This window comes from Vicugna pacos, chromosome 3 (genome assembly GCF_048564905.1).
Source record: "Vicugna pacos chromosome 3, VicPac4, whole genome shotgun sequence".
Classification (NCBI taxonomy): domain Eukaryota; kingdom Metazoa; phylum Chordata; class Mammalia; order Artiodactyla; family Camelidae; genus Vicugna; species Vicugna pacos.
In genome coordinates this window covers 14,979,196-15,003,637 of record NC_132989.1, presented here as the reverse complement: position 1 = coordinate 15,003,637, position 24,442 = coordinate 14,979,196, and the positions used below count along the sequence as shown (strand labels likewise).

At 43.0% G+C, this 24,442-nt stretch overlaps 1 protein-coding gene across 4 annotated transcripts in view; it reads right to left on the bottom strand.

Moving 5' to 3' along the window:
* Window positions 1-24,442, bottom strand: part of PDE6A (phosphodiesterase 6A) — a 56,472-nt gene that overhangs the window by 24,133 nt on the left and 7,897 nt on the right. For 3 of the 4 annotated variants that reach the window (XM_072950104.1, XM_072950105.1, XM_072950103.1), the window contains exons 2-10: window positions 23,539-23,691; window positions 22,736-22,825; window positions 21,998-22,138; window positions 17,127-17,201; window positions 11,869-11,933; window positions 6,963-7,029; window positions 4,043-4,090; window positions 1,296-1,445; window positions 615-758 (exon numbers count right to left, since the gene is read on the bottom strand). In XM_072950104.1, the coding sequence (XP_072806205.1) occupies window positions 615-758; window positions 1,296-1,445; window positions 4,043-4,090; window positions 6,963-7,029; window positions 11,869-11,933; window positions 17,127-17,201; window positions 21,998-22,138; window positions 22,736-22,825; window positions 23,539-23,691 (933 nt within the window). The remainder of the gene's footprint in view (window positions 1-614; window positions 759-1,295; window positions 1,446-4,042; window positions 4,091-6,962; window positions 7,030-11,868; window positions 11,934-17,126; window positions 17,202-21,997; window positions 22,139-22,735; window positions 22,826-23,538; window positions 23,692-24,442) is intronic. The other variant, XM_072950106.1, reaches the window with a different exon arrangement.

Sequence of the window (24,442 nt, the reverse complement as noted above, 5' to 3'; positions counted from 1 at the left end):
GATACCTCTCATGACGGGGTGCTCATTCCTTCCTGAGGCAGCCCTCTCATAAGAGTGACAGAAAACTTGCTTATTATCCTGATAAAGTTTAAGTGAAACCTCTTTAACAAGCTTGGTGATATGGGAACAAGTTACCTATCCCTTCTGGGCCTCAGTTTCTTCATCTCTACAATGGGGATAAATATCCTTATCCTACCCACCTTATTGGGCTATTGCAGGCATCCTAAGTGTGAAATTACCTTTTACACTGTAAAGTGATGAAACTTTGTGAGGGCTTCCTACCAACATCTAACCCCCTCTGAACTATTTCTTTGCTCAGAAAGACTGAGCCTTCTAAATGAGCTGACCTCGTGGAGGGAGGCTCTGAGAAACTGACGATTGCCCATTGGTCTGTCACATAGAGCTTCCTCTCAGAGTTGGCACTGGGATTGGTGACTCCATCTCTAGTACCAAGTTAACCCTGAGCACAGAGAGACATGGAGTTTCTAGAGCTGTTCAGCCAAGGTCTGGTCCTAAGGGTGAGGTGATCCTGTGAGGGGACAGCTGTGTCCAGGTCACACAGAGAAACCATTTCTAGAGTAGAAACAAGAAAAAAAAATAAAAACACTACCCACCAGGATTTGCTGGATTTCTTCATTGTCACACTTCACGTGATATTTGACCATGTCTTGAAAAATATCCTTCCTGTTTTCAAGTCTGTTCATTGACTCATAAGTGTCAGGATTTAAGACAGACCAGCCCAGGAATTGAGCCAAAGACTGAAAGGAAAGAAAGAATCAGAGGCAGAATCTCCAGGTCTGATCCTGCCTCTGTGACTGAGGGCAAGACTCTGTAAGCCTCCATCTTCTCAGCTATAAAATGGGTTTGATTAGCCACGTGCCCTCCTCAAAGAGACACTGTGAGGATAAGATAAAATAACAGACAGGAGTGCACTTGGAATAAAGCTCTAACACACACAGAGCATAGTTCTTATGCATAATAACTTCACAAAAAGGGAATGGGATGGGTGTATGTAGGAACAGGGTATAAGCAAACCCTGTAATTCCTGCTGTGAACCTGAACCTTCTTTAAAAGGTAAAGTTTATTAATTTTTTTAAAGTGGAATATAGATTTCTCTGACAACACGTGGAAGTGAGCACAAAGAGAATAAATGTTGAGTCATGAAGGCATCTACAAGGTGAGCTCCCACCCTTCCACAGGTTAGGGCAGCAACGCACCAGGGCGCCACCACACGGCCCTGGAAGCCAAGTCTGGCTCTGAATCCTCACGGCCAGAGGCCTCATCACAAACCTCACCTCCATAAGGGTCTCATCCATTTCATCAAAGGGTTTCCCATCTTTGCGATTGTAAAACGTGGCCACCCCAACAATTTCCTCCTTCTTGTTCACGATTGGCATAGAAAGGACATTTTTTATCATCCATCCAGACTCATCCAGAGGCTCTTTCTGCAAGAGGAGAGCCAGAATAAGTTTGTTCGGGTACCAGGCTGCAGAGGCAGCTGTGATGGATTTTACATTGTGCGTCAGGACCCTGATTGGCTGAGGGGGGTGGCAGGAGGTTAGACTTCATTGGATTTTGCATGGTTTCAGTCACCAAAAGCCACGAGCAGGTTGCTCATCAGATAGCAATGCTGTTTTCATCCCCAAGCTGTCAGGGCTGTATGTGCCAGGCAGTGAGCTGTGGGCTGAGGATTTAATGATGGACACAAACAGTCCAGGGAGGCAGTGTTTCCATTTCAGACATAGGAGCCAACTGCAGAGGACTGACTTAAAAGAGGCCATGATGGTGACGCTTATAACTCTGAACTAATCAACAACATATAGCCTGCACCTTTTGCCTTTTGACCTGTCTTTCTGTGTCCCTTTTGTGGTTTTTGTTTTTTTTAAGTAACTGCTAACTTTTTTAAAAAAATTGAAGTATAGTTGATTTGAATGTTGTGTTATTTTCAGATGTACAGCAAAATGATTTGGTTATATGTATATATATGTATATATGCATATATGTATTTGATAATATGTGTGTGTGTGTATATACATATATTCTTTTTCAGATTCTTTTCCATTATAGGTTATTGCAAGCTATTGATACAGTTCCCTGTGCTGTACAGTAGGTCCTTGTTGGTACTCTTCCTTTTGGCATGTCATTTTATCTCCGTGGGCCTCAATTTGCTCATCTATAGATGGGGACAGTAGTAAGAATATGTGCTTCATGGAACAAATGAGGATATAGAGGTGAAATTTCTTGATCGATCTTAAGGTACTTCTTGTGTGTGATTTTCCATCTGTCTGCACCTTACTTTCACCATTTATAAAATGGCATAACTAGACTAGGTAATTTCTACACTCTTTTCCCACTGATTCATTAAAGATTTATCAAATATTTTACTATGTACCAGAACCTGAGCTAGAAGCTGGAGAACCCAAGGCAAATGAGGCACAGGTGTTGTCCTCAGGCCGCTTCCCATCTGGAAGGTAGACAGGCAGTTACAGTGCAGGTGGGAAGTTCTCTAAGGTACTGTGAGAGCCTGAGGATGGAGGGAAGTCAAGGAAGGCTTCCTGGAGTTGGAGAGTCTTCCAGCTCACAATTTCCAAGAAGGTGGTGAGATGATAATTATTATTTGGGTAACACTGAACTCAGTACCTGGTAGGAGAGTGGCTCCAGAAGGATGTAGAATATGGTCCAAAGAACACAGGGCTGTCACCAGGAAACTTGAGTCTCAAGGCCTGCCTTCCCTACCACTCTCTACCTAATCTTTGGGGAGCTGGGGAATCCCTTCCCTCTGAAACTGCAATTCATCATATGGCTTGGGTAAAGACCAAGTTCTCTTGTGATTCTAATCACATTAGCAACGCCCAGCAACAATTTGGGCTTGGCCCATTCATGTGGTCACAATCACAACACAAGATGCACAGTTTTAACCTTGGAAGTTTGTTTGATCTAAGGTCATTCATAATGTTCTTTAAGGAGTAAAGGAAAAAAAATCGTTAATTTGGCTGAGTCATTCTTATTTCCTTCTCAGTTATCTCCAGATTGCTCATGATTTGCTTTTTGTACACCTCACATGCTAAATTCAGCAAATATTGACAGGGCACCTTAGTGGAAGATGTCAAGAAAGATAAGACCCAACCCTTGACCAAAGAAAACTGATATTTTGCCAAGAGGAATTGACCTAAAAGACAAGGAAGGATCATAAAAGATGAGGTAAGGGAAATATATTAAGAGAGGCAAACTCCTTGCCATGGCTTTCCAGGCAGTGTGTGATCTGGCCTCTGTCTCCCTCTCTAGGATTTCCTCCTGCCACTGTCCTGCCCAGTCTCACTGGTGTGCTCTAGTTCCTTCCAACAAGCCGCCCTCTCTTTCCTGCTGTCCTCTCTCCTTTCTTTACTGCTCAAAGTCTCAGGGACACGTTCCTTGAGTCCTCCCAGATTAATCTCTCCCCTGAGAGATTCCTTCTTCTGTCCCTCTTGCTCTTTTCCTGACCAGCACTCCATGTGCCTCTCTCCCCGTATGATCATGAGCTCCCTGAAGACAAAGACCACGCCTATCTGGTCCTACACTGGAGCCAGTGTTAGCACTGTGCCAATGCCTGACCCAGAGCGTACCCTCCACAAACAACTTTTAAAAAGCCAAACAAACAATATCAAATGGAATACTAAACAATATTCCATGGTAATCCTAAGGAGATAGAAATGATATTCAGCCAGGGGAAACAGAATAAAACTTCATAGAAGCTTCATAGCTTTTGAGGTTGTCATCGAAGGGCAGAGAGATTTCAGCAAGAGATGGTGGTTAGGGAGAGAACAGCATAAGCAAAGGTCCTGAGGTCAGAAAGCAAAGAGTGTAAACCTTAAAATCAAATGGGACCTTGGAATTTACCAAAGCAACTCCTTTGCCACTTCCATGGGCACATGGCTTTTTTCCCACTTACATTTTCATTTTGTTGAGACTGCTTCCCAATAAAGTAGGTGGATTCTAATGTATTCTAATCCTCTTTGGGGGAAAAATATCATGTGACTGAGAAACCATATAAAAAGTAACTTACCTGAAATGCAAAAAAGTCCTCTGCAGGTGCATTCATGATGTTGCAAATCTGAAAGCCGTGAAGAGGAATAATGGAATTATGATTAGACTTGATAGATCGAGTACCCATTGAGGGCACTGGGTGTGCTGTTTTCATAGATATCACGTCCTTCCTTGCTCAAAGCATTCACATTCTTTTCATCAGGTAGACATGCTCAAATGGTTTTGAATTATTAATTGAGACTACTGAACAGGAAAGCTACCTTATAAACATGACCTTTTACTATTTGCCTCACTTCTGAGTCATTTCCATGCTTTGAAAAACTTAAGGCTACAATTTGTCATTATTAGTAGCTATATAGTATCCTGTTTTCTTGGCCCCCTTTTATTGAGTATCTGGGTATCTCCAGTTTTTTCAAATTAATATAAATAATGCTACTCTGAGCATCTTCAAATCAATTACATTAGTTTGTTTTGTTAGGAAGGAGTTTTTCCTTGTGGTATAAACTTCAAAGTAGAAATAAAAGGTGCTGTAGCTTTGGTTGTATATTGCATGATTCCTCTCCTGAAAACTGGACTAGTTTACCCTACCCTGCGGATGGCACTTATCTGATCCCTCCAGAGCCTTGCCCATGGGGCTGCTGCATACAGTTGTGTAGTACGTGGACTGCACAAAGGCATCTGACTGAGGGGATGAGTGGGAGTTGAAATCCAGCCTGTTCTTGACTTCTAGAACAATGGCCCTAGCTTTTTCTTTCATCCATCAAGAAGGGGCGCTTTCTTCTAGTTCTCAGATAGGTGCCATATGAGCTTGCGGTGACCCTGCCTATCCCAGTAGACCTGACTATCCTGTGGCCTTAGAGTAAGCTGTCCCTGCTCCTGTTCAAGAGTGAGCTGTCCCTGCTCCTGTTCAAGACTGCCCACCCACTGTACCATCCCTCTGGCCTTTCCTTGGCCAATTCCATCAATTGCTACTGTTCTCTCCTGATCTCTGACCTCCCTGAGGGCTTGCCCCCCTCAGCCCAAGGGCGTGCTTGATTCTCTCCCAGGCTCAAAAATGAAATCCTCCCTTGACTTAACATGGTCTTCATAGTAACCATCCAGGCTTTCTCCTTCATTACCTACCTTCTTATTACCCATCCACACCTCAGCAGACCACACGCCAGTTTCTGCCTCCACTTCACCGTGAAACCTGCCCTCATCAGGGCCGCTGATGACCTAACTGCCAAACCCAGTGGGGGTTTTCAGCTTTTATCTCATTGGGTCACTTTTGCTGCATTTGATATTCTCTCTCCTTGTTGAAACTTTCTACTTCCTTGGCATCCATGATACTACCCTCTCCTGGGTCTCCAGACACCTCTGAACCCTTCTTCCGTTTCTCCACATACTCTTCTTTATCTACCCAATCTTTAAATGCTGACAGTATTCTAATATTCTACCCTGAGTCTCTCTCACTCTTCCTGGTGACTTCATCCACACTCATGGTTTCAAGTGCCACTGCCGCTAGGTGCAAAGTGGTCAAGGACCAGATAGGACAGTGTCTGTGTGGCAGTCAGTACAAATCTCCATCTCCAAAACTCTCTTTCCACAGCATCAGAGTCATCTCTTCAGCTACTTGCTGGACATTTGCTCCTGAGAAACTCTCTGTCTCGCCTTGTCTGAAACTGACCTCAGCATCTTACCCCCAAACCTGGTGGCAGCACTATCCATCCAGTCTGGGAGCCTGAAACTGGCTTGGGCTGCTCTCCCTCGCCCTCTCTGCTCGCAGTCAATCACAAAGCCCTCTCGGGATTAGCTCTGAGCCCTGGCCTCTCTCTCTCCAGCTCATCTCCATCAGAATCCTGTGAGTGTTAAATGAGCAAATGTATCTGCTGCCTGGCTCACCGTGAGCACTCCGCGCCTGTTAGCAATGAAGACAGTATTCTTTGCTGCCTCTGCCTTTGTTGAGATGCTCTCGTTTGTAACGACACGCTTTTCTCTCTGCTTCTAGTCTTAGTCCCTTCAGACCTATTTTCCAGAGAGCTTTCAGAGTTATCTTTCTAAAATGAAGATTCACTGTGCCAATTTCCTGCTTAAAAGCTCAACACCTATAGATTTTAAAGTCCCTCCCCCTTGACCTAGCACCCAAAGCTACCGTGATCTGGCCCCTCCCTCCCTCTCAAGCCTCATCTCTTGCCACCTTCCTGGCTCAAACCTAATATTCTAGCAACACTGAACTGCACACACCATGTTGCTTCAAACCTCCAAGCCCGTGCTGTTTGCCTGTGTGGTTCTCTCCACCTGGAATCCTGCCCCTACCTGCCTAACCCCTGTTTATCTTGAAAGTCAACTCACACTAACGCACTCTAGAAAGTCAAGGCCGGTTTAGATGTCCCATTACTTTGTGTTCCTAGAATATACCAGGTGTATCTCTAGTACGGCATTATCACATTGTAGCATTACTATCTGTTTATAAAGACAACTCCCCATTTAATTGTAAGCGTCAGAACAGAAACTGTCTGATTCATCTATCTTTGCATCCCCAAAGCCAACCACAGCTCCTGGCACATTGAAAATGCTCAGTAAATAAACTTCTTGCTATGTGAGCATCATTACGTAGTGTGTGCCGGCCACGGAGGTGCGCAGGTTCACATATGGGGGTGACAGACATGACCCTTCTCTCTGGGGCAGGGGATGCTGTCACTCTACCCTTGACCCTGAGTGGGCAGGGCATGGTCGGAGATAGAGCACTTGAGTTCTGCTGTGTGGCTGGAAATGTGGTAGGGATGGGCGGCTGGAAGTGGCAACTGGGTCTCTGGGATGAGAGGCTGGGACTTTGTCCTTGAGATTTTTGTAAGTATCTTTCTGTCTGAGGATTCTTTCTCTTTGTATTTTGTATTTCCTCAGTGTCAGTTCTCTGTGCATCCCCTTGGACCAACCATCAAGGGCACTGTATTACTTACCAGGCCATTTTGGGCAACATAAGTGGGGAGACCGCTCACCAAAGCCCAGTGGTCAGGAGGTGGATTCCTGCAAAGGCCAAAGTTCAGTGGTAACTTTTGATATATGGACAGCTGGACTAAAAACTTGAACCTGGGTCTTACCCTATCTCTCCTTTCTGGTGGCTCTGATCATCCACTTACTCTACCTGACCAAACCCCAAATCTTGACTAAGGCATCTTAATGTCCAAATTTAGACACTGAGAAAAAAATGATAAATCAATTTTATTGATTTCACACCAAGTCTGGCTGTCTTAAAAAAGAGACAAAATTCATCCAACAGATTGTTACTGGCTGCTGAATAAAAATAGATACCATCGTTTTCCTCCATTGAACTTACATAGAGAGAGTTAGCTTAATACCATGTGTAAGGGGGGAAACCCGTCTACGGTGCGCTCCTACCACACGCCAAGCTCTAAGTTAAGTGCTTTACATACTTATTGATCCCTCACATCAGTATCACAATTTTGGGCATTATTATTTGTCACGTGTTCATTGTGAAAAAAGTGTACACATGGCAAAACGCATTAAAAACGTCATCAATCGTTTGAAAGTGAACACCTATGAAATCACCTCACGTGGAGAACAACCTTGTTGGCACCTTGAGGTCTCTGACCTGCCCCTCCCACTCACGACCTTCCCTGGAACCCCAAAAGTAACCACTGTTCTGACATTATGACAATGCCATTCTTGCTTTTCTGTGGAGTTTTATTCCCTGGTTTCCTATACCCTGTTTCTGCTGTTTTTCAACTGCATTTAGGGTGGAATCATTCATTGCACACATATTATTATCATTTGACTTCTATTTCATGTTGCTGTAATTCATTCAGTTTATTAACTTACAGTTTTCCCTTGTAAGACTGCACATAAATTGTTCATTCAGCTGTGGATGGACATCCGCCTCAGTCTGGGGCTAATATAAGCATTGCTGCTTCTAAAAGTCTGGCGTACGTGTGCTCTCAGTTCAGTACGGTATTTCTCGGAGTAGAAATACTGAGTCGTAAGATATGCCTATCTTCAACTAGATAAGGCCAAACTGTTTTCTCAGGTGGTCGTGCCAATTTACACTCCATCAGTGGTATATTAGGGTTTCCTCTGCTCCACATCTCTGTCAATAGTTAGTATTTTCAGACATTAAAAATATTATTTTTAGAAGATTAAGAAAGTTCTCTATGGAGATAATTCTGTTATGTTTCTGTTAATATGGTAGATTGTGTTGATTGACTTTTCTAATGTTAACCCTGCATTCCTGGAATAAACCCAATTGGGTCTTGATGTATAATCTTTTTTAGTCGTTATTTGCTAAAATTTTGTTTAGAATATTTGCATCTATGTTGCAGCTTGGTCTGAATTTTCCTTTGTTCATACACAGCCCTTATTGGGTTTTGTTATCAAGTTTATACTAGACACTTTTTCTATTCTCTTGGATAATTTGTTTGAGAATCGCATTATTTCTTCCTTAAATATTTAGTAGAACTCACCCCTGAAGGCATCTGGGTCTGGAGCATCATTTTGGGAAGGTTTAGATTTATGTTATTGTTATAAGACTACTGTGGTTTTCTGTTTCTTTTTGATTTATATTTGGTAGGTTTTATTTTTGTAGGAATTTGCCTGTTTCACCCAGATTTAAAATATCTTGGCATAATATCCTCTTACTCTCTTGTTAATGTCTGTGTCATTGTAGTTATGCCCCTTTTCATTCCTGAAATAGCTGATTTGATTTTTCTATTTTTCTTATTCGGTCTTGCCAGAAATTCATCAATTTGATAGTCTGTTCAAGGAACCAACTTTTGGCATTTGTTCATTTTTTTTTTTTTAGTATTTCATTAATTTCTGTGCTTATCTTTATTATTTTTAAGGTTTATTTATCTGCTTGTTTGTTGTTAGTTTTTGGGACAACATAGTGGATAGCTTCTGTCTGCTCCTCCAGATCCTCTCTCCAACTTGCTCTTCCCTGTCCCAGGGAGCCATTCTATGTGGACTCCATCAACAGGGCGCCTGTCCTTCTGGTTGAGTTTAGCCCGATGTGGAGACCTGGCCAAAGCCAGAGGAAGATAGAACAGTGAGGTCAGGTTATTTATTTTCCTGGCTTCCCCCTGGCACGGTTGCTCTGGGCTCGCTGTGTCTCTTGACCTAAGGGCAGTGCTTGTCTCAAGGTGCCCTGCTCTACATGACTCTTCCTCCTTCCAAGTTCTACAAATTCCCTTTGGGCCCAGGAGTGCTTGCAACAATATCACTACTAGCATAGACTCTTGTGGACTGCTTCGTCCACACCTCTGTAATTCATCGCTTTGTGAATAAACCCGCCTTGAATTATCCTAATTTGAGTGTGACACCTATTATTAGTTAAGACCCTTGACTGATACAGGTGGGTACATAGTTTTGTTACTTTTTTACCTTTTATTCTTTTCTAATATGAATATTTAAGACTGTAAATTTCACCTTAAGCATGATTTCACTGTATCACATTGGTTTGGCTCTGATACGTAATATTTTCAGTTCAGAATATATCATAATTTCCACTGATTTCTTCTTTTACCCATAGGCTACTTGGAAATGTATTCCTTTTTTTTCAGAAGAATAGTTTCCAGTTTCCAAGCATATGAAGATTTTTATAATTAGCTTCTGGTTATTAGCGTCTAGCATATTTTCAGTGTGACCAGAGGACATCTCGGTGTGATTTCTACTGTGTGAAACGTGTCGTGGTTTGCTTTATGGCCCATTATATCACCAATTATTGTAAACGCACATGTGCACTTGGGAAGACTGAGCGTTCTAGAGTTTGGGGAATGAGGCACTGTATATTTGTTAGATAGTTTGTTAATTGTCTTCTTCAGTATTTCTCTATTCACAGTTTGTTATAGTCAGCTCTGTCGATTAACAAACATGAAGTTGTCTATATATTTTTATATTTGTCAGGTTTTGCTTTTTTTTTTTTTTTGAGGGCACATTGTTATGCATAGGCACATTTAGAATTGTAATTTCTTCCTGGGATATCAAGTTGAACTGACCCCTTTATCATTAAGAAGTGACTGTATTTATCTTACTAATGCACTTTGACAGGTATTTTTGAATGATAGTGGTTATATTAGTTTTCCCTTGGTTAGCATTTGCGTGGTATATCTTCGTTTTAAATTTTACTTTCAGTCTCTCGGTATTCTTATCGTTTTGATAGGTCTCTTGTAAACAGGATATAGGGTACTTCATCGTACATAGCTGGGAACTTATCAGTTCTTGGAAGAACTATTTCTTATGTGCAACGGAGTAAGATAATATGCTCCCAATTAATCTGTAAGTCAGTGCCCTTTGAACTTACAATTAGTACTTTATTAATAGCAACAGAGCTCTTTTAGTATTTAGATAAAGGGTTTAAAATCATATTTCATACCTTTTTCCTGTCTTTTTGTGCCAGAGTAACTTTTACTGCTTCATAGTATAATCTCTTTAAGTTACTTACATGAGTTTATATTAGATTCAATGTGGCTACAACCACCTTTTAGAAGGCAGCAAGGTGCTTGTTTGTTATCAGAGGCTGGAAGGATGTGATGCTTGGTGAGAAGTGGTGAAACTTGGGGGAAAACTGTGACCTGTGATAACTTAGAACACGGATAATGAGTTTGATAAACTGGTGCCTCTAGAGAAGTGGTTAGAAAACAGAATGGGTGCAGAGTATGCACTTCACAAGTTTAAAAAAAAAAGAGAGAGAGAGAACGAGATGAGCGTAGGAAAGACTCAGTCTTCGTGCAAACAGGAATGAACAGAGAGCACCCAGAAACTCAGGAACTTGAAGCACCTTCCCATCCCCAACCAGTACAAGATAAACCAGCTTGTGAACTGGGTTATGTAAGTGACAGGATTGTCACAATTGTCTGGCAATAGTTGTGGCCTCTCACACCCACTGTTTAAGGATTAAGATGACATGCAGTAAAAGCCCTTCATTTGGACCAAATAGCTCCAGGAAAAGACACTAAAGGTGTGACTCTCTCACAGAGACTGAGGCCTCAAGGAGTCTGCCGTTCCCTTGGGAAAGAGAGCCAAGCCTCCGACAGAACTGGGGGGTGGCTCCTGGCACCCAGAGAGGATTCACATTGATAACCAGCCGACTAAGTTTTGGGGAGTGCGCTACTGACCAAAACCATATAAGCCTATACTAAAAAGCTTCTTGACTATTAGAATCTTAAAATGGCCTTTGAGCCCCCACCACCTGCAGGTGGGTTGGAGGCCTTGCCTTCTGAGAGTTCTTGCCTTTCCGTTATCCTCTTGGGCACAGAAGGAGACCTTAGAGAGCCTATCTCACTTTCCTAGAGGACCCCATGCTCTGAGGCCGCCGCCCTCACCCCTCGAGCTAGCCCACATTCTGCCTATGGAGTGTGCGTCTCCACGGCCTGTCGCTCGCTCTGGCCTTCTGAGAGGACTTACACTGTCTACGGAGTGCTTATCTCTCTGAATAAATCTACTTTCACTCAAAAAAAAAAAGACATTAGAGAATAAGCTTTCTTTGGGTCTGAATCAAGTTTTTGGCCAACTTTCTGCTTTTGCTTCACCCTGTGCCTTGGGCTCTGTATGTGCCTGTATAGAGAACCATTGAAAAAACCTGATCAGATCCCATGGTCTCACTCCACAGAGAGACTCAGACAGGCCGCTTATTAACACTAGATCTGGGACTTAAATTCACAGTGACTGACTCAGAATCCAGCCTCATTTCCCCAGCCTGCGTGGTCTTTCCACCCTCCACACTGCTTTCCTTCTGCTCTCCCTGCCTCTGCACATGTGGCTTTGTTGGGTTTGGTTAGCATTGACCTTGGAATGAATATCTTATGGACATTGATCATCTGCCTGCAAGTCTATATGTTTTGAGAAGGAACTTACGGGATGACTTTAATGTCTTCTTTGCCATGGAGGATGTAGTCAATGACCTTGTAAAAGTTGATTTCCTAGGCAAAAGAGAAGAAACATGTACCTTCAGAGCAGAAGTGTATCCATGAGACAGGCTTTGTTCTTTTCCATGTACCCGTGGTTTTCCAAAAGCACCAGCCTGACACTAAGGGCGTGTCTGGCTGCCTCAGGAGCTCACTGTCCTCAGCTCACTCTCAGGATTCAGTGTGTTCCACCTTGGAACCGCTCACAGTGGCCAGGCAGGGGCTGGGATCTGGGGCTGGAAAGAGGGATAGGCAGTGTTCTGACGGGACCTGGGGATTGAGTACAAGGAGGAAGAGACACTGCTGCTGGAGTCTAGGGAGAGAGGGAGGTGGAAGGAGGCTCTGGTCCCATTTAGAATCATCATCAACCCAACCATCCTCCACGTGGGTGAGTTCCATGGTTACGGTCCCCTTTCTCCTTCACACAGCTGCTCTCTCTGCTGTGTCAGCTTTTCCAGACCTGCCTTCCCAATCATGCCTCATGCTTCCCAATTCACTTCCCACCTCCTCCATCCCTCCCACCTCCTTGCACCATTAAAACCCCCATTCTCTTAAAATAGATCTGTTCCCCTACACGACTTCCTAACATGGGCTAGGATACTGGCAGGTGGCTCCTATTCCCTAGCTGTCCAGAGAAAAATCCATGACCTTATTGAAATGTCTGAACACCTAAGTGTGATGGTTAGCAATCATTTTACAAAGAGGAAAACTGAGACCTAGAGAGAGGAAAGGACTCATTTATCGTAAAACAATGAGCCAGGACCAGAGTGTAGGCCCTTGACTCCTGTGCTCGGAGCTGTTTCTGTTGTGGCACTTAAGGTTAATAAAATAGCCTAAATTAGTGTTTCACTATGCATCACTCTCACCTAGAACAGGGCTACTCAAAGTGTGGTCCCTGGTCTGGTACCCCTCTGCAATGTGTTACTATTCCATGACAAGACAAAAATAGACATTGACAGTCAGCATTAAGAAACCTTTGTAACAATTTGAGTTAGCTTAGTTCTGTTGAAACTAATAATAATTTTTAAAAGGACTTAAATTTTGTGTTTCTAAAAATTTTTTTGCAATAATAGACTTTTATCACATTTTGAAAAGTAACAGTCTAAAATGAATTAGAAGTTTAAAAACAAATGATTCCTTTACTGCAGATGTTTTGAAAGAACTGCCCTAGAGACTTAAATGTAGATTACCTGCGCCACACGCAGGCCTCCTGACTCAGAACTTCCACAAAGAGGAATTCCTGATCTAGTCAAAGCTACCTGCAAGTCCATCTGGTTGACCAGCCGTCGTGACCTTCAGGCTCATGAGGGAGAGAGAGGCTCTGTTCCCCACAGCCCAGTGATGGCAGCAGCTACAGACGCCAGAGCAGCTCCCGTGGCATCGGCTGCTGCGGGGTGGGGAGGAGCTCCCCGGAGCAGGAGGCATCCAGGGGGTGACTAGGTGAGCCCCACCACAGGATGAAATGGAGCTAGGAATAGATCTAGAGTGAAGCTCATGCGGTAACAAAGCCTATAGATATATTCCCAAATGCGGGTAAAAACATTGTTTTCCCTGTCTAGGAGTCTCAGCCAGACTGCTTTAAAAAGCCTGGAGACAGCTGAAGTCCATCACTAGGAGATGGTTGAGCATCCTGAGTGCCTGCACATAGTGGACACTTAGTATGCTTTCAGAGTGACTAGCTGTCTCTGTGCTGATAGGGAAAGATGCCAAAACATAGTCATATCGAAAAAGTAAGGCACAAAACAGAATTATCGCATTTGTCAAGGGTGATGGAGGAATATGAATATATATCCAAGAATATCCGGATATCCGTAGACATTCTCAGAAAGATACACTGCTCACAGTGGCTGCCTCAGGGCAGGCTGGATTTCTGTGCTGGACCTTTATGTACGGTGTGAGCTTTCCTCTGTGCTCATGTATTACTTTTTCAATAAACATAAACACATTGTGCTAAAAATATTTTTAAACAGTGAAGTTGTACCCTGTCGGTGGTTCTAGAAAGCAAAGGTGGCTCTGATATCTGCTGGGACTTCGATAGAGCTGAGTTTCCACCCGGGAGGGGGAGATGGCCTTCTTGCATCTGTACTCGGGGCCTGGGCTGTTCACTGCTCCCCCAGGCAGGCTGTGGGCCCCCTGGGCCTGGCAGACTGCCCTACCCAGGGGTCTCCACAAGACTCCTCTAGAAAAGTGAGAAATGAACTTTTTTTTTTTTTGAAACCCATAGGAGAATCAGTTTGCTTTCACATAAAGGAACAAAAGTATCAGTGTGCTTTCAGTAAACAGAACTTTTTCCATACACTGTAGCTCAGCCAAGTTGCATTCAAGGCCATATTCATGTAGGAATTCACCAGCTTTTGCAAAGTCAACACCAAACCATCAATGAGCACCTTTGTCACCTTGCACCTGAGCAGCTGACACTGTAACACAGGGTCTTTGAAAGAGCTAAATAGAGCCAGAGCCAAATCATCATGCATGGAAATATACCAGTTTTAAAAGAAGTGCTATTTTTTGTTTTTTTCCATGAAGCCTACTTAGCCTCGTAACTTTTTCATAATTAAAACACGCACAATGCTTTATTTTTAAAAGGAGATGAAGTGAGGTAGAGCTGTTATGGGGGAGCTTCAGACCCAAGATTTGGGGAGTTTAATTGGTCAAAATCCAGACAAAAACTGTATTTCTAATGTGAATGTGGCAGATGAAGTATGACAGTGATGTTAGAAGGCCAAAGGGAATGTTAAGAAGCGTGACTGTATGGCAGTTACCAGAGAGAAAAGCAACCTGGGTTTGAATTTGTGCAAATGATTTGTCCCCTTCGAACCTCAATCTCCTCTACTGTCACATGGGGGTCATGAGGGTACCTCTGTCATAAACTGATGAGAAGAGTAAATGACATAATCCAGGTGCAGTGCCCGGCAGATAGTGACACCTGGTCCAGGTCACCTTGGTTGTTGGAGAGCCTTCTGTATGTCTATGTGATTCGCTTTGGTTACATCCCGACTAGGCCAGCTTGATTGCCCAGGCATTACAGACGAGGAAGGTGAGGCTCAGGGAGGTGCCCCAGGCCACACAGCGCGCTGGTAGAGCAGGGGTCTGAACTCAGGCTTTCTCTCTTCAAGCCCACACTCTTTCCAGAAGGTCCAGTTTTGGCCAGTCCTGTCCTGCTGTATCTGGGCCCCAGCTCAGGCCTATGTGTCTTCCTCACCAGCTGTGTCCTAAACTTGGAGCTGCCCCTGGAGATGAGTTCAGTCACAGTGCCCCATAGCTGGGGAAATGGAGGCGCCAAGGGGTTATTTGACCAAGCTCACCCTGCAGATTAGCAACCTGCTAGGACCAAAGTTCTTTGTCTTCTGGCCTTTTGCATCACAACCTAATGTCTCCTGCTCTTGCAAGGGCGGAGCCTTGAGATGGCTACCTGAGATGGAGGAGAGTTTGGGGAAAGAAAAGTCTTAACTGTGGATGTGCTAGTCACTGCAGTGAAACCAAAGCTTCCTGAATTGACTAGATGATGGGCAGCTCTTCCTGGGCTGGCACTCAATGAGAAAATATCCTCTTCAGACCAGTCTTGAAGGTTGGGGTGCTCGGGGTGAAGTGCCAGATAAGTTAGAGGCTGACATTTGTCTGGCTGTCCTGGAGGTGGAGATGACCTCTGACCTCAGGGCTCAGCTCAGAGAGCTGAACATTAAAGCAGCCCAGGGAAGTGAAGCTAATTGAAGTTGGTGGTCTCTGAAACCTATGATGATCTCTATTCTAGTTCCTCAACTTCTAAATTCCCAGGAGAAACAAGTCTGGCTCATATGTGAATTGGAGAAAAAGCTCAGTAGAAACATGTTGACCAAGCCCACACAAAAAGCTGTACTTAAAAAGGAAAAGTGTCCCCACAGAGTTTTCTGCCAGCAGCACATGATGTAATCCTTGAAGACTCAGTCTTTCCAAATGACATCATGAAATTGTGTGGGCTTGAAACTGGACAGCAGCAAGTTATAAAGGTCATTTTGGATAAAGCATAGCAGAGAATGTAAATTCCAAGGTTGAAATCTTTTCTGGTGCATATGTGAAGCTCACAGGCCAGGGTGTTAATTCTGATTTTCCAGAGCCTGAATTAAGATTAAATAAAGTCTATCACACACTCACACACACCCAAACACACACACACAAGCACACACACATGCCACCCTTTATTTTGGGTAGGATTAGTGTTGGCTGGGGGAATCAGGCCTCCTAGAAGCAATTCATATACCATTTCAGATAGGCTAAAAGGTTTTGTTTTAGACTAAAACTCAATTCAGGGCATGACTCTGCAGCTTATTTATTCTGTGTGGCCTTGGCTAAAGTCATTTGGTCATTCTGCAGGTTCTATAGGCCATGTGAGTGCCAGGTCTGTTTATCCTGCTTCATCTTTACACCCCCACATGTTTCATTTCAGCTCCTGTTTATGCCTCATTTTTAAAATGCAACAATGATTTGAGACCAGAGGTCACAAACTCAAATGCCAAGAGAGACCTGATAGAAATAGAAATGAGAGGAGGAGGCCAGGGGTATACAAGAGGGAGTGGTGGGGACTGTGGCAAACTAGAGGGCTCAGGCCACATTCCAAGGAGGCAGCTGCTACTGAGCTTAATCAAATTTACCCTGAGGGACTGCGGGCCCAATTTTGATCGATCTTTCACCTTTTCAAAAGAAACTGCGAATCTAGATATTTATAGGAAATATCTTGATTTTTAAGTATGAAGCTACCAATTCAAAAATTTTAATAAGTAAACACAAAACAGAGGGAAAAATTTAAAACCTATGCAGCCAACAGACTTATCTATTGGCTGGAATTGACTTTCTGGCTCCCAATTTGTACATTCTAGATTAGGTATTAAGATTATTTATATCTATTTGTTTGCAGTTCTCCTGCTGGGTGAATCCTTCAGCAGGCTGCTTGATCTTTGTAGAACTTTTTCCTCATCTGTGGAATGAGAATATTTATTCCTTCTTTGTCAACCACATCAGGATATTGTGAAACTCCAGTGAGATTTTAAAACACCTTGCAAATTACAAGGCTTGGGCAACTGTAAAGAATTATCATAATTTCAAGGCAGACAACCCAACCCAGAGAAGATAAATACCTAAGTGAAAAAAGAAACTTCGACAGGGTCTACCGTACCTTACATCTGCACTTTATTAAACACTTGATTATATTGGACAGGCCAGAGAAAGACCTACCCTTCCATCCGGAGTCCTGGGACCAGAGTAGGGTGGAGCCTCCCCCATCAGGACTGGCCACACATCAAAAAACTCCTACGGATGAGAAAAACAATAATTATGTGTCTTGAAAGTAGATTAAAAAAAGGAGATTAAGAGAAGGTGAGAAGACCCACCTGTATGAGTCATCTACCACTGAAATTTGGAAGATGGGATGAGCTCAGTGACAGCTAAGCTTGGCAGGGCTGCAAGATTCACTAGAGTTAGGGGATGTCAATCATGTCGTGCTTTGAGATACATCAATAGCGTCAGAACTGGGTCCGTCTAATCATTAACCAAGAAATGGGAGCTAGGTTGGAACACCTTCATGCTCCCCATGCGGTGAGATATGAGAAGGAAAATCAGGTCTCTATGGCTAAGAAATTTACCTTAAGTACATGCAAAGCATGTGATCAAAAGTTTAACTAAAACAATGTTTCTTGCAGCATCATTTATAGTAGTGAAGAATTGGAAAAAACCTAAGTGTCCAATAATAGAGGATTTATTAAATCACTTATGGTACATCTAGTAACAGTGATGTTACAGATGTGTATGTGTTGATTAAAATGATGTCTGTGATACACTGATGATTGGCAAGTGTGAGGTAACAAAAATACATAGATCATGTGACCCCCCCATGTGTAACTATACATAGAAAATGCACTCAAAGAATTCACAACAAAGCATTAACAACTGGTTTTCTCTGCGGGATTGGAATGAGATTATACTTTATTTAGCAATAAAATTTACTGCTTTTGTCATCAGGAGAAAAAAATTTTTTTTCAAAATAAGAAAGAAAGAAAAATCCATGGTGCCAAATATGGACAGCTAGACCCCTATCTGGGATCCATGAAGAAAAGATGACACCTGTAAGACAATTGGCAAACACAGGGGCAGGGAGAAGAGAGAAAAGGGCCAGGAAAGGCTCTGCGTGGTCACGTGGTCCCAGGAGAAGAAACAGACAGGACGCCACACAGGCCCTTCCTCGCTACTTCACTGGTTTTCCTACTGCACACACAGCTGCACAGCTTATGCTGGACCAAACCTGGGCCTGCAGAGGAGGCCCCTGCCCTCCGGTGCCCCCGCTGTTCATTCGTCTGCTGATATTTAGGGACAGTGATCCATGAGCTCTAGATTATTGTGAGGAGGATGCCAAGCCTCCTACTCCTCGACCTCTCGTTTGTTTGGACATGTTTGTCGTGGTGGCTTGCCTGCTCTGATACCATCCAGAGAGCAAGCAAAAGGGAGTCCGTATGAAATTCGGATTTCACGTCCTCACCCTTCTGCCCAGCTAGGCTCCTCTTCTTGACTAACAACAACAGGAGGCAGTTCAATTCTGAGTGGAAATGGGACCTGGGGACCTACCTAAGCTCCACAACATGATTTCTGCGAGATAGGGAGAAATGGGCAAGGCATAGTTTGTGCCCTGGAGGAATTGACTGTCTCATGGAGGAGGCACTTAGGCCCTCGAGTAGCTATAGTAAGGTAGATGGAGTGAGAACCAAAACAGTAATAAAAGGGGAGCACAGATGTTAGAGGAGACCAGAGAAGGACACCATCAGGGTCAAACACTGAGTGGCTCTGAAGATTGTCCCAAGGAGAATCAGATGTTGTTCACAAAGTGTTGGATGGACTGTGAGGCATGTTCATACCTGCCTTCCTCTGTCTTAATCTCTCTCTCTATTTTTAAAAAGCTTTTTTGAGATATAATTCACATACCATATTATTCACCCAGTTTAAGCATACAGTTCAGTGGCTTTTTAGTGACCTTTTTCATAATGTCAGTAGTTCAGGGAAGAGCTTAGCTCCTTGGGGCAAAGAGCAGTGGGGCAGAGGGAGGAGGATAGGTTCTTAGGGTGATTGTAGGCAGCCCAGCCCACTTCTAATTGCTAGACTGTTCCATCTACTGGGGATGACTAAGTCAGAATAGTCTTACTTAAGTGTGACTTTCCCTTTTGAGGGAGAATTCTAAAGAAAAAGAGAGCAGAACGCTGCAGCACAGAGCTGGGCTCGGATCCTTTAAGGTGCAAACTGGGCACCTTAAAATGGAGTCTGTTGAATTCAACCACTTAGAAAAAACACTCTGATTAAAAAAATAAAAACAATCATTTGTATGAATTCATTTGCTGCTTTCTGAAGGAGTATAGCAGTATTTGGCAGAATGTTTTATTCAAGACTGTGCAAAGATCAAATGGATGGCTGCGCTAGAACCAGAGGTTCCTTAAAATCAATATATGGCTCACCTGCACCAGAATCACTTAGGGAGCTATTTTAAAGGCAAAAATCAGGATAATAAACCCATGAGTATATGGAAATCTGGTATACAACAAAATGGCATATCAAAATTATGGCATTTCAAAACAGTGGAGAAAGGGTAGACAATATATTGTTTAAATGGGGAATTATGAGGGGGCATAAAATGTACCCCTCCCTGACACCATACGTATTAATAATTTCAAGATGAGTGAAAGAAGAAAATATATTAATCAAAACACATCAGATTATTTCAGATTATAATACTGTGGTTGAGGAAGACTTTTTTAAAATTCAAAACACAGAAGCCATAAAAGAGAATTTAAATCTTCTGTATGATGCAAGATGCCATAAACAAAGTTAAAATACAATTCATAGAAAGGAAAAATATGGTTGCAACCTATGTGACAGATATATAATCTCTATCATATATAAGGCACTCCTATACTTTAATAAGAAATAAAGAATTCAGTTTTAAAGGTAGGAAAATATAGCTGGCAATACATGGAAGAAGAAAAATTAAATAACAAACAAACATATAAAATAGATTTACGCTCACCTGTAATGAGTGAAAAAAAATTTAGAAAAAAGAACAATAACATTTTTGTCCATTTAAGTAGGAAAAATCACAAGATTTATGATACCCAGAATTGGCAGGAGTTTGAGCCAATGGAACCCTCATGCAATAAGTAAGAGTGTAAAATGGTATAGCCTTTAGAAGGAAAATTTTGGGAAAGCAAAATAAAATTTTGTTGTAGTAATTACACTTCCACAGCTTTCCCCAAATTCAAAACTTACACTTATCAAAACATAAGAGAATGAGAGCTCAGAATGGGAGCAGATGTTTGCAGTGTGTATATTCAACAGAGGACCCATATGCAGAATTTGAAAGAACGCCTACAAATCAGTAAGACTTTTAAAAAGGCAGTATAATTTTTTAAATGGGGAAAAGACTTGAACCAACACTTTACAAAAGAAGATATGCAAATGGTCAAGAAACATAAAGCCTCATTGGTCATTAGGGGAATGCGCATTAATACCCAAAGAGAGAATGCTACCCACTCACCAGGATGGCTCAGTTAGTAAGTCTGGCAATACCAAGTATTAGTGAGAAAGCCCTCATGGCTGGTGGGAGGGCAAGATGGCACAATCACCTCGAATTTCAAATGGGAAATACCTATTAAAACTATTACCCAGAAATTCTACTCCTAGGTAAGTACCTAACAGACATGGTACAACTGTGTACTAAAAAATATATACAAGAGTGTTCATAATAGCAATTATTTGTAATAGCCCAAACCTGAAAACTCAGATGTCCATCAATAGTAGAATAAATAAATACCTTTCGGATTACTCAGGTAATGGAACATTCCACAAAAATGAAAATGAATGATCTCTTGCTATGCGGAGCAATAAGGAAGAATCTTACGACCCAAATGTTGATCCAAAGAAGCCAGACATAAAAAAGTATGTATGATTCCATGTGTATGAATTTTGAAAACAGGCAAAACTAATATGGCTTTAAAGATCAGACAGTGGTTACCTTTGGGGAGGAAGGGCTGGGAGTTACTGGAAAGGGGCTTTTGAGGGGCTAGTCATGTTCTATTTCTTAATCTTGGTGATGGCTACGTGGGGATGTTCACTCCATGGTAATTCATCGAACTATTCCCCTGTAATCAGTGCTCTTTTCTGTATGTATGCTCTGTTATCTTATTAAAAAGAATCCACGTGTACTGACATGGAAAGATACTCACAGAACACTGAGTAGAAAAAACAGACTATCATGTAGCCCAGCAATTTTTAAACAGTTCCTCAGAAGATTCTGATTCGCTATCACATTTGGGAGCCCCTGGGCTAGACCTGAGGTCTTTTCCAATCCCCTGATTCTGCAATTCATTTCTTCATTCGACCAAGTATTTGGAGGCTCCCCATCAGGCAGTGCACCATACTCGGCACGACAAAGCATACACAGAATGAAACTGGTTGGGAGAGGAATCGCAAAGCTAGGTAACTCTGGAACTCTGTTCCAAGGCAGACAATGATTAGCTCCAGGAGGCAAAGGCATGGAGAGGAAGAGCAATGGGAGAGTCTGTTTGGGAAATGCTAGCTGAAGGCACATTGGTGGGCGCCGTCTGGGTCTCTGCCTCCTTAGCTAGCGTGGCCGCGGAGCATTCTGAGGGACCAGATCTAAGCAGCTGCCCTGGGCTAGACAAACCATGCGAAAGGTTTACACCCACCTTTGAGTGCATTTTCTGAGAATTCCAGAAGTTGGCAACTTTCTTCTTTCTGGACTTTCACCCTACATAGAAAATTCTTTCTCACTCACCTCATCAGACCTTCTTCTCTCATTAGCTTTTTTTTCACCAACTGACTAAGGAAGATACAGGTTGTTTTTACTCAGCTGTGCCCTAGATTAACTTTTCCCCGTTAAAGGTTGATACTCCTCTCCTCAGTGTAAAAGACCTGTGAAAAAGTCTTCACAACCATCCACACCCTCCCAGTCTCTTCCCTGTGCAACTGGATTTGTGACACAAGCCTGGGCTCCACCTGGTATATAGTTAACCTGTTCTTGGAAATGTCTGCTCCTGAAGTCTTCTCACCTTCTGCTTGGTCATGTCTAAGAGCCCCACAGAGTATCTGTCACAGTTGAGGAAGGCTCGGACTGTGTACAGGGCTTTGTGGAACTGCCTCTCGATGTCTGTAAGCTCCTCAAAGACTTTGCTCCCAGACCACAGTAGTATCTGCAGAAACACAAAATATAGTCAACGTTTTTGAGGCACAGAGCTGCAGCTCACAATAACCAGGAGATAAAATAATTGTCCCCATTTAACAGATGGAGATATTGAGGTTCAGAGAGGTGAATAACTGGCCAGCTTATATTAGGTCCAACTCTTCATTTCTTTGATCTCATAGATGGTTAATAAGAAAGATAATAAACATTGATTGAGCACAAGTGCTCTATATACATTATCTCATTTACTATAGAAAGTGATCTTTTTTTTTTTGACAATAATCTTTTGAGAGTAGAACCATAATTGTCCCCATTTTTCAAATGGGGAGACTGAAACTTGGAGAGGTTAAGTGATTTGCTCAGGGTCTTAGACCTAGTAAATGGCTTAGCAGGGAATCAAATCCAAGCTGCCTGACATGAAACCTTGTGCATGTAATCTGGGATACAGCTTTACAAACATCCAGTACCTCATTAACACTAGGGATGCTGGGCAGAGACTGTGCGATGGTTCCCAGGCACTTTCGTTAATACTGCCTTTCCAGTTGACCACATCAGTACCTCAGTGAAAGGACACATCCAGCCCATTCCCTTGAGCCAAGCCCCTTACCTGGCCACGCCGAGTCTCACAGTTGTGCAGGTAACTCAGGTGAAACACCTTCATGATTAGATTTGCAAAATTGAGATACTTAAGAAGAATCTGAAAATCAAACAGCAAGAAGAGAAACAGATGAGAAGGAGAAATCCCTCCTCTGGCCGCTTCTACCATCTGCAAATATCTGAGTTATTTTCATGCAATTTGAGCAGGTGGATAATGGGATGCTGACTCATACAATGTTGCGTTATTAGAGTGTAAAACTCACAGAATGTAGAATGTCAAGTTGACAGGCATATGTACATGACTATTGCTACTTTTTGTTGAGTTTTCAGTCCCCATGATAATTATTTACGTGTGTTATCTGATCATCACAAGTACCTCAAGAGATAATATAGATAGTCTAGAGGTGGATTCAGCTCAGCAGCAGAGTGCACGTTTATCATGCACGAGGTCCTGGGTTCGATCCCTAGTCCTTCCATTAAAAAATGGAAAAAGAGATACATAGATACTCTACATAAAGATACTATAAAATCGTCCCCATTTTACAAATAAGAAAACTGAAGTTCAGAGAAATTATATAACATTCCCAAGTCAAAGCTAGGTATTAGGAGAGCCAGAACAATCATCCCTACATTTCAAAGCCCAACATCTTAACAATTATCCTGTTCTGCCTCCCTCAGAGAGCATCAGAGTAACCCCTTTGTCTTAAAGTTGGGGATACCGAGGCCAGGCCAAGTAGCAAGGGTCAAAGGACTTTGTGAGCTGGGAGAATGTTGCTAGCATGGCCACCCCAGCAGTTTCTAAAGCATTCTTACCTCTTCATCTCTCTCGGTGAAGCAGGGCCCATCCACTTTATTCACCGCCATGATTATGGCCACCACGTCCTTCCCATTCATTATGGGGGAAGCCAAGATGTTCTTGGTCTGGTACTCTGTGAGGGTGTCCACGAAGTCACAGAAATGCTCATCCTGGAAGAGGCAGAGACAAGCGTGGGTGGGCAGATGAAGCGCAAAGACACTAGAACAACCCAGAGCCCGAGGTGCCCATGGTAGGGGTGGGGCGAGGGGCTTGCTATTCTCTTGTTGACAAAAGAATGAAGACATTTCCACCCCCCCCTTTAGCAGGGGGCAAGGCGATTAGAGATGATTTCTCCCCTGGGCCCTCAAAATCCAGTGGAAAGAAGTCTGAGATACAGCCTGCTGAGGGCCGTGGAGGCGATTTGAACAATGCACAGTAGGGGCCCAAGATGGGGTGGGGTTGACTTTGCATGCGAGGAAGTTTTCGAGAAAGCTCTCTTGAGGTAATGACGTTTAAGCCCCAAATAGAAACTTGAGTGAGGAAAAGACTGTAGCGAGTATAATCATCACAGTTTCTGGCAGGCACTGTGCGTGAAGCTTCGCCTGCATCAGCTCACTTCAGTCCTCCCCGGCACCTGTGAGGTGGGACCGTGAGCAGTCCACCTTACAGAAGGGGAAGCTGAAACTCAAAAAGGTTAACGTTACTTGTTACATGTGTGTGTATGTGATTCCAGAACCTGCCCTCAGCTCTGCTGCCTTTCAGGGAAGCCTGGAAAAGGGTAGACCTGGCTCCAGGTCATTGAGCAAAAGAATTTGTTCCTTTCAGCTTTTCTCACAATCCAGTTCCAGCACTATGCAGCCAGTTCAATGGATAGCCCCATTCCACAAGTCTTAACTATCTGTCAGACCTTAAGCTAAGCGC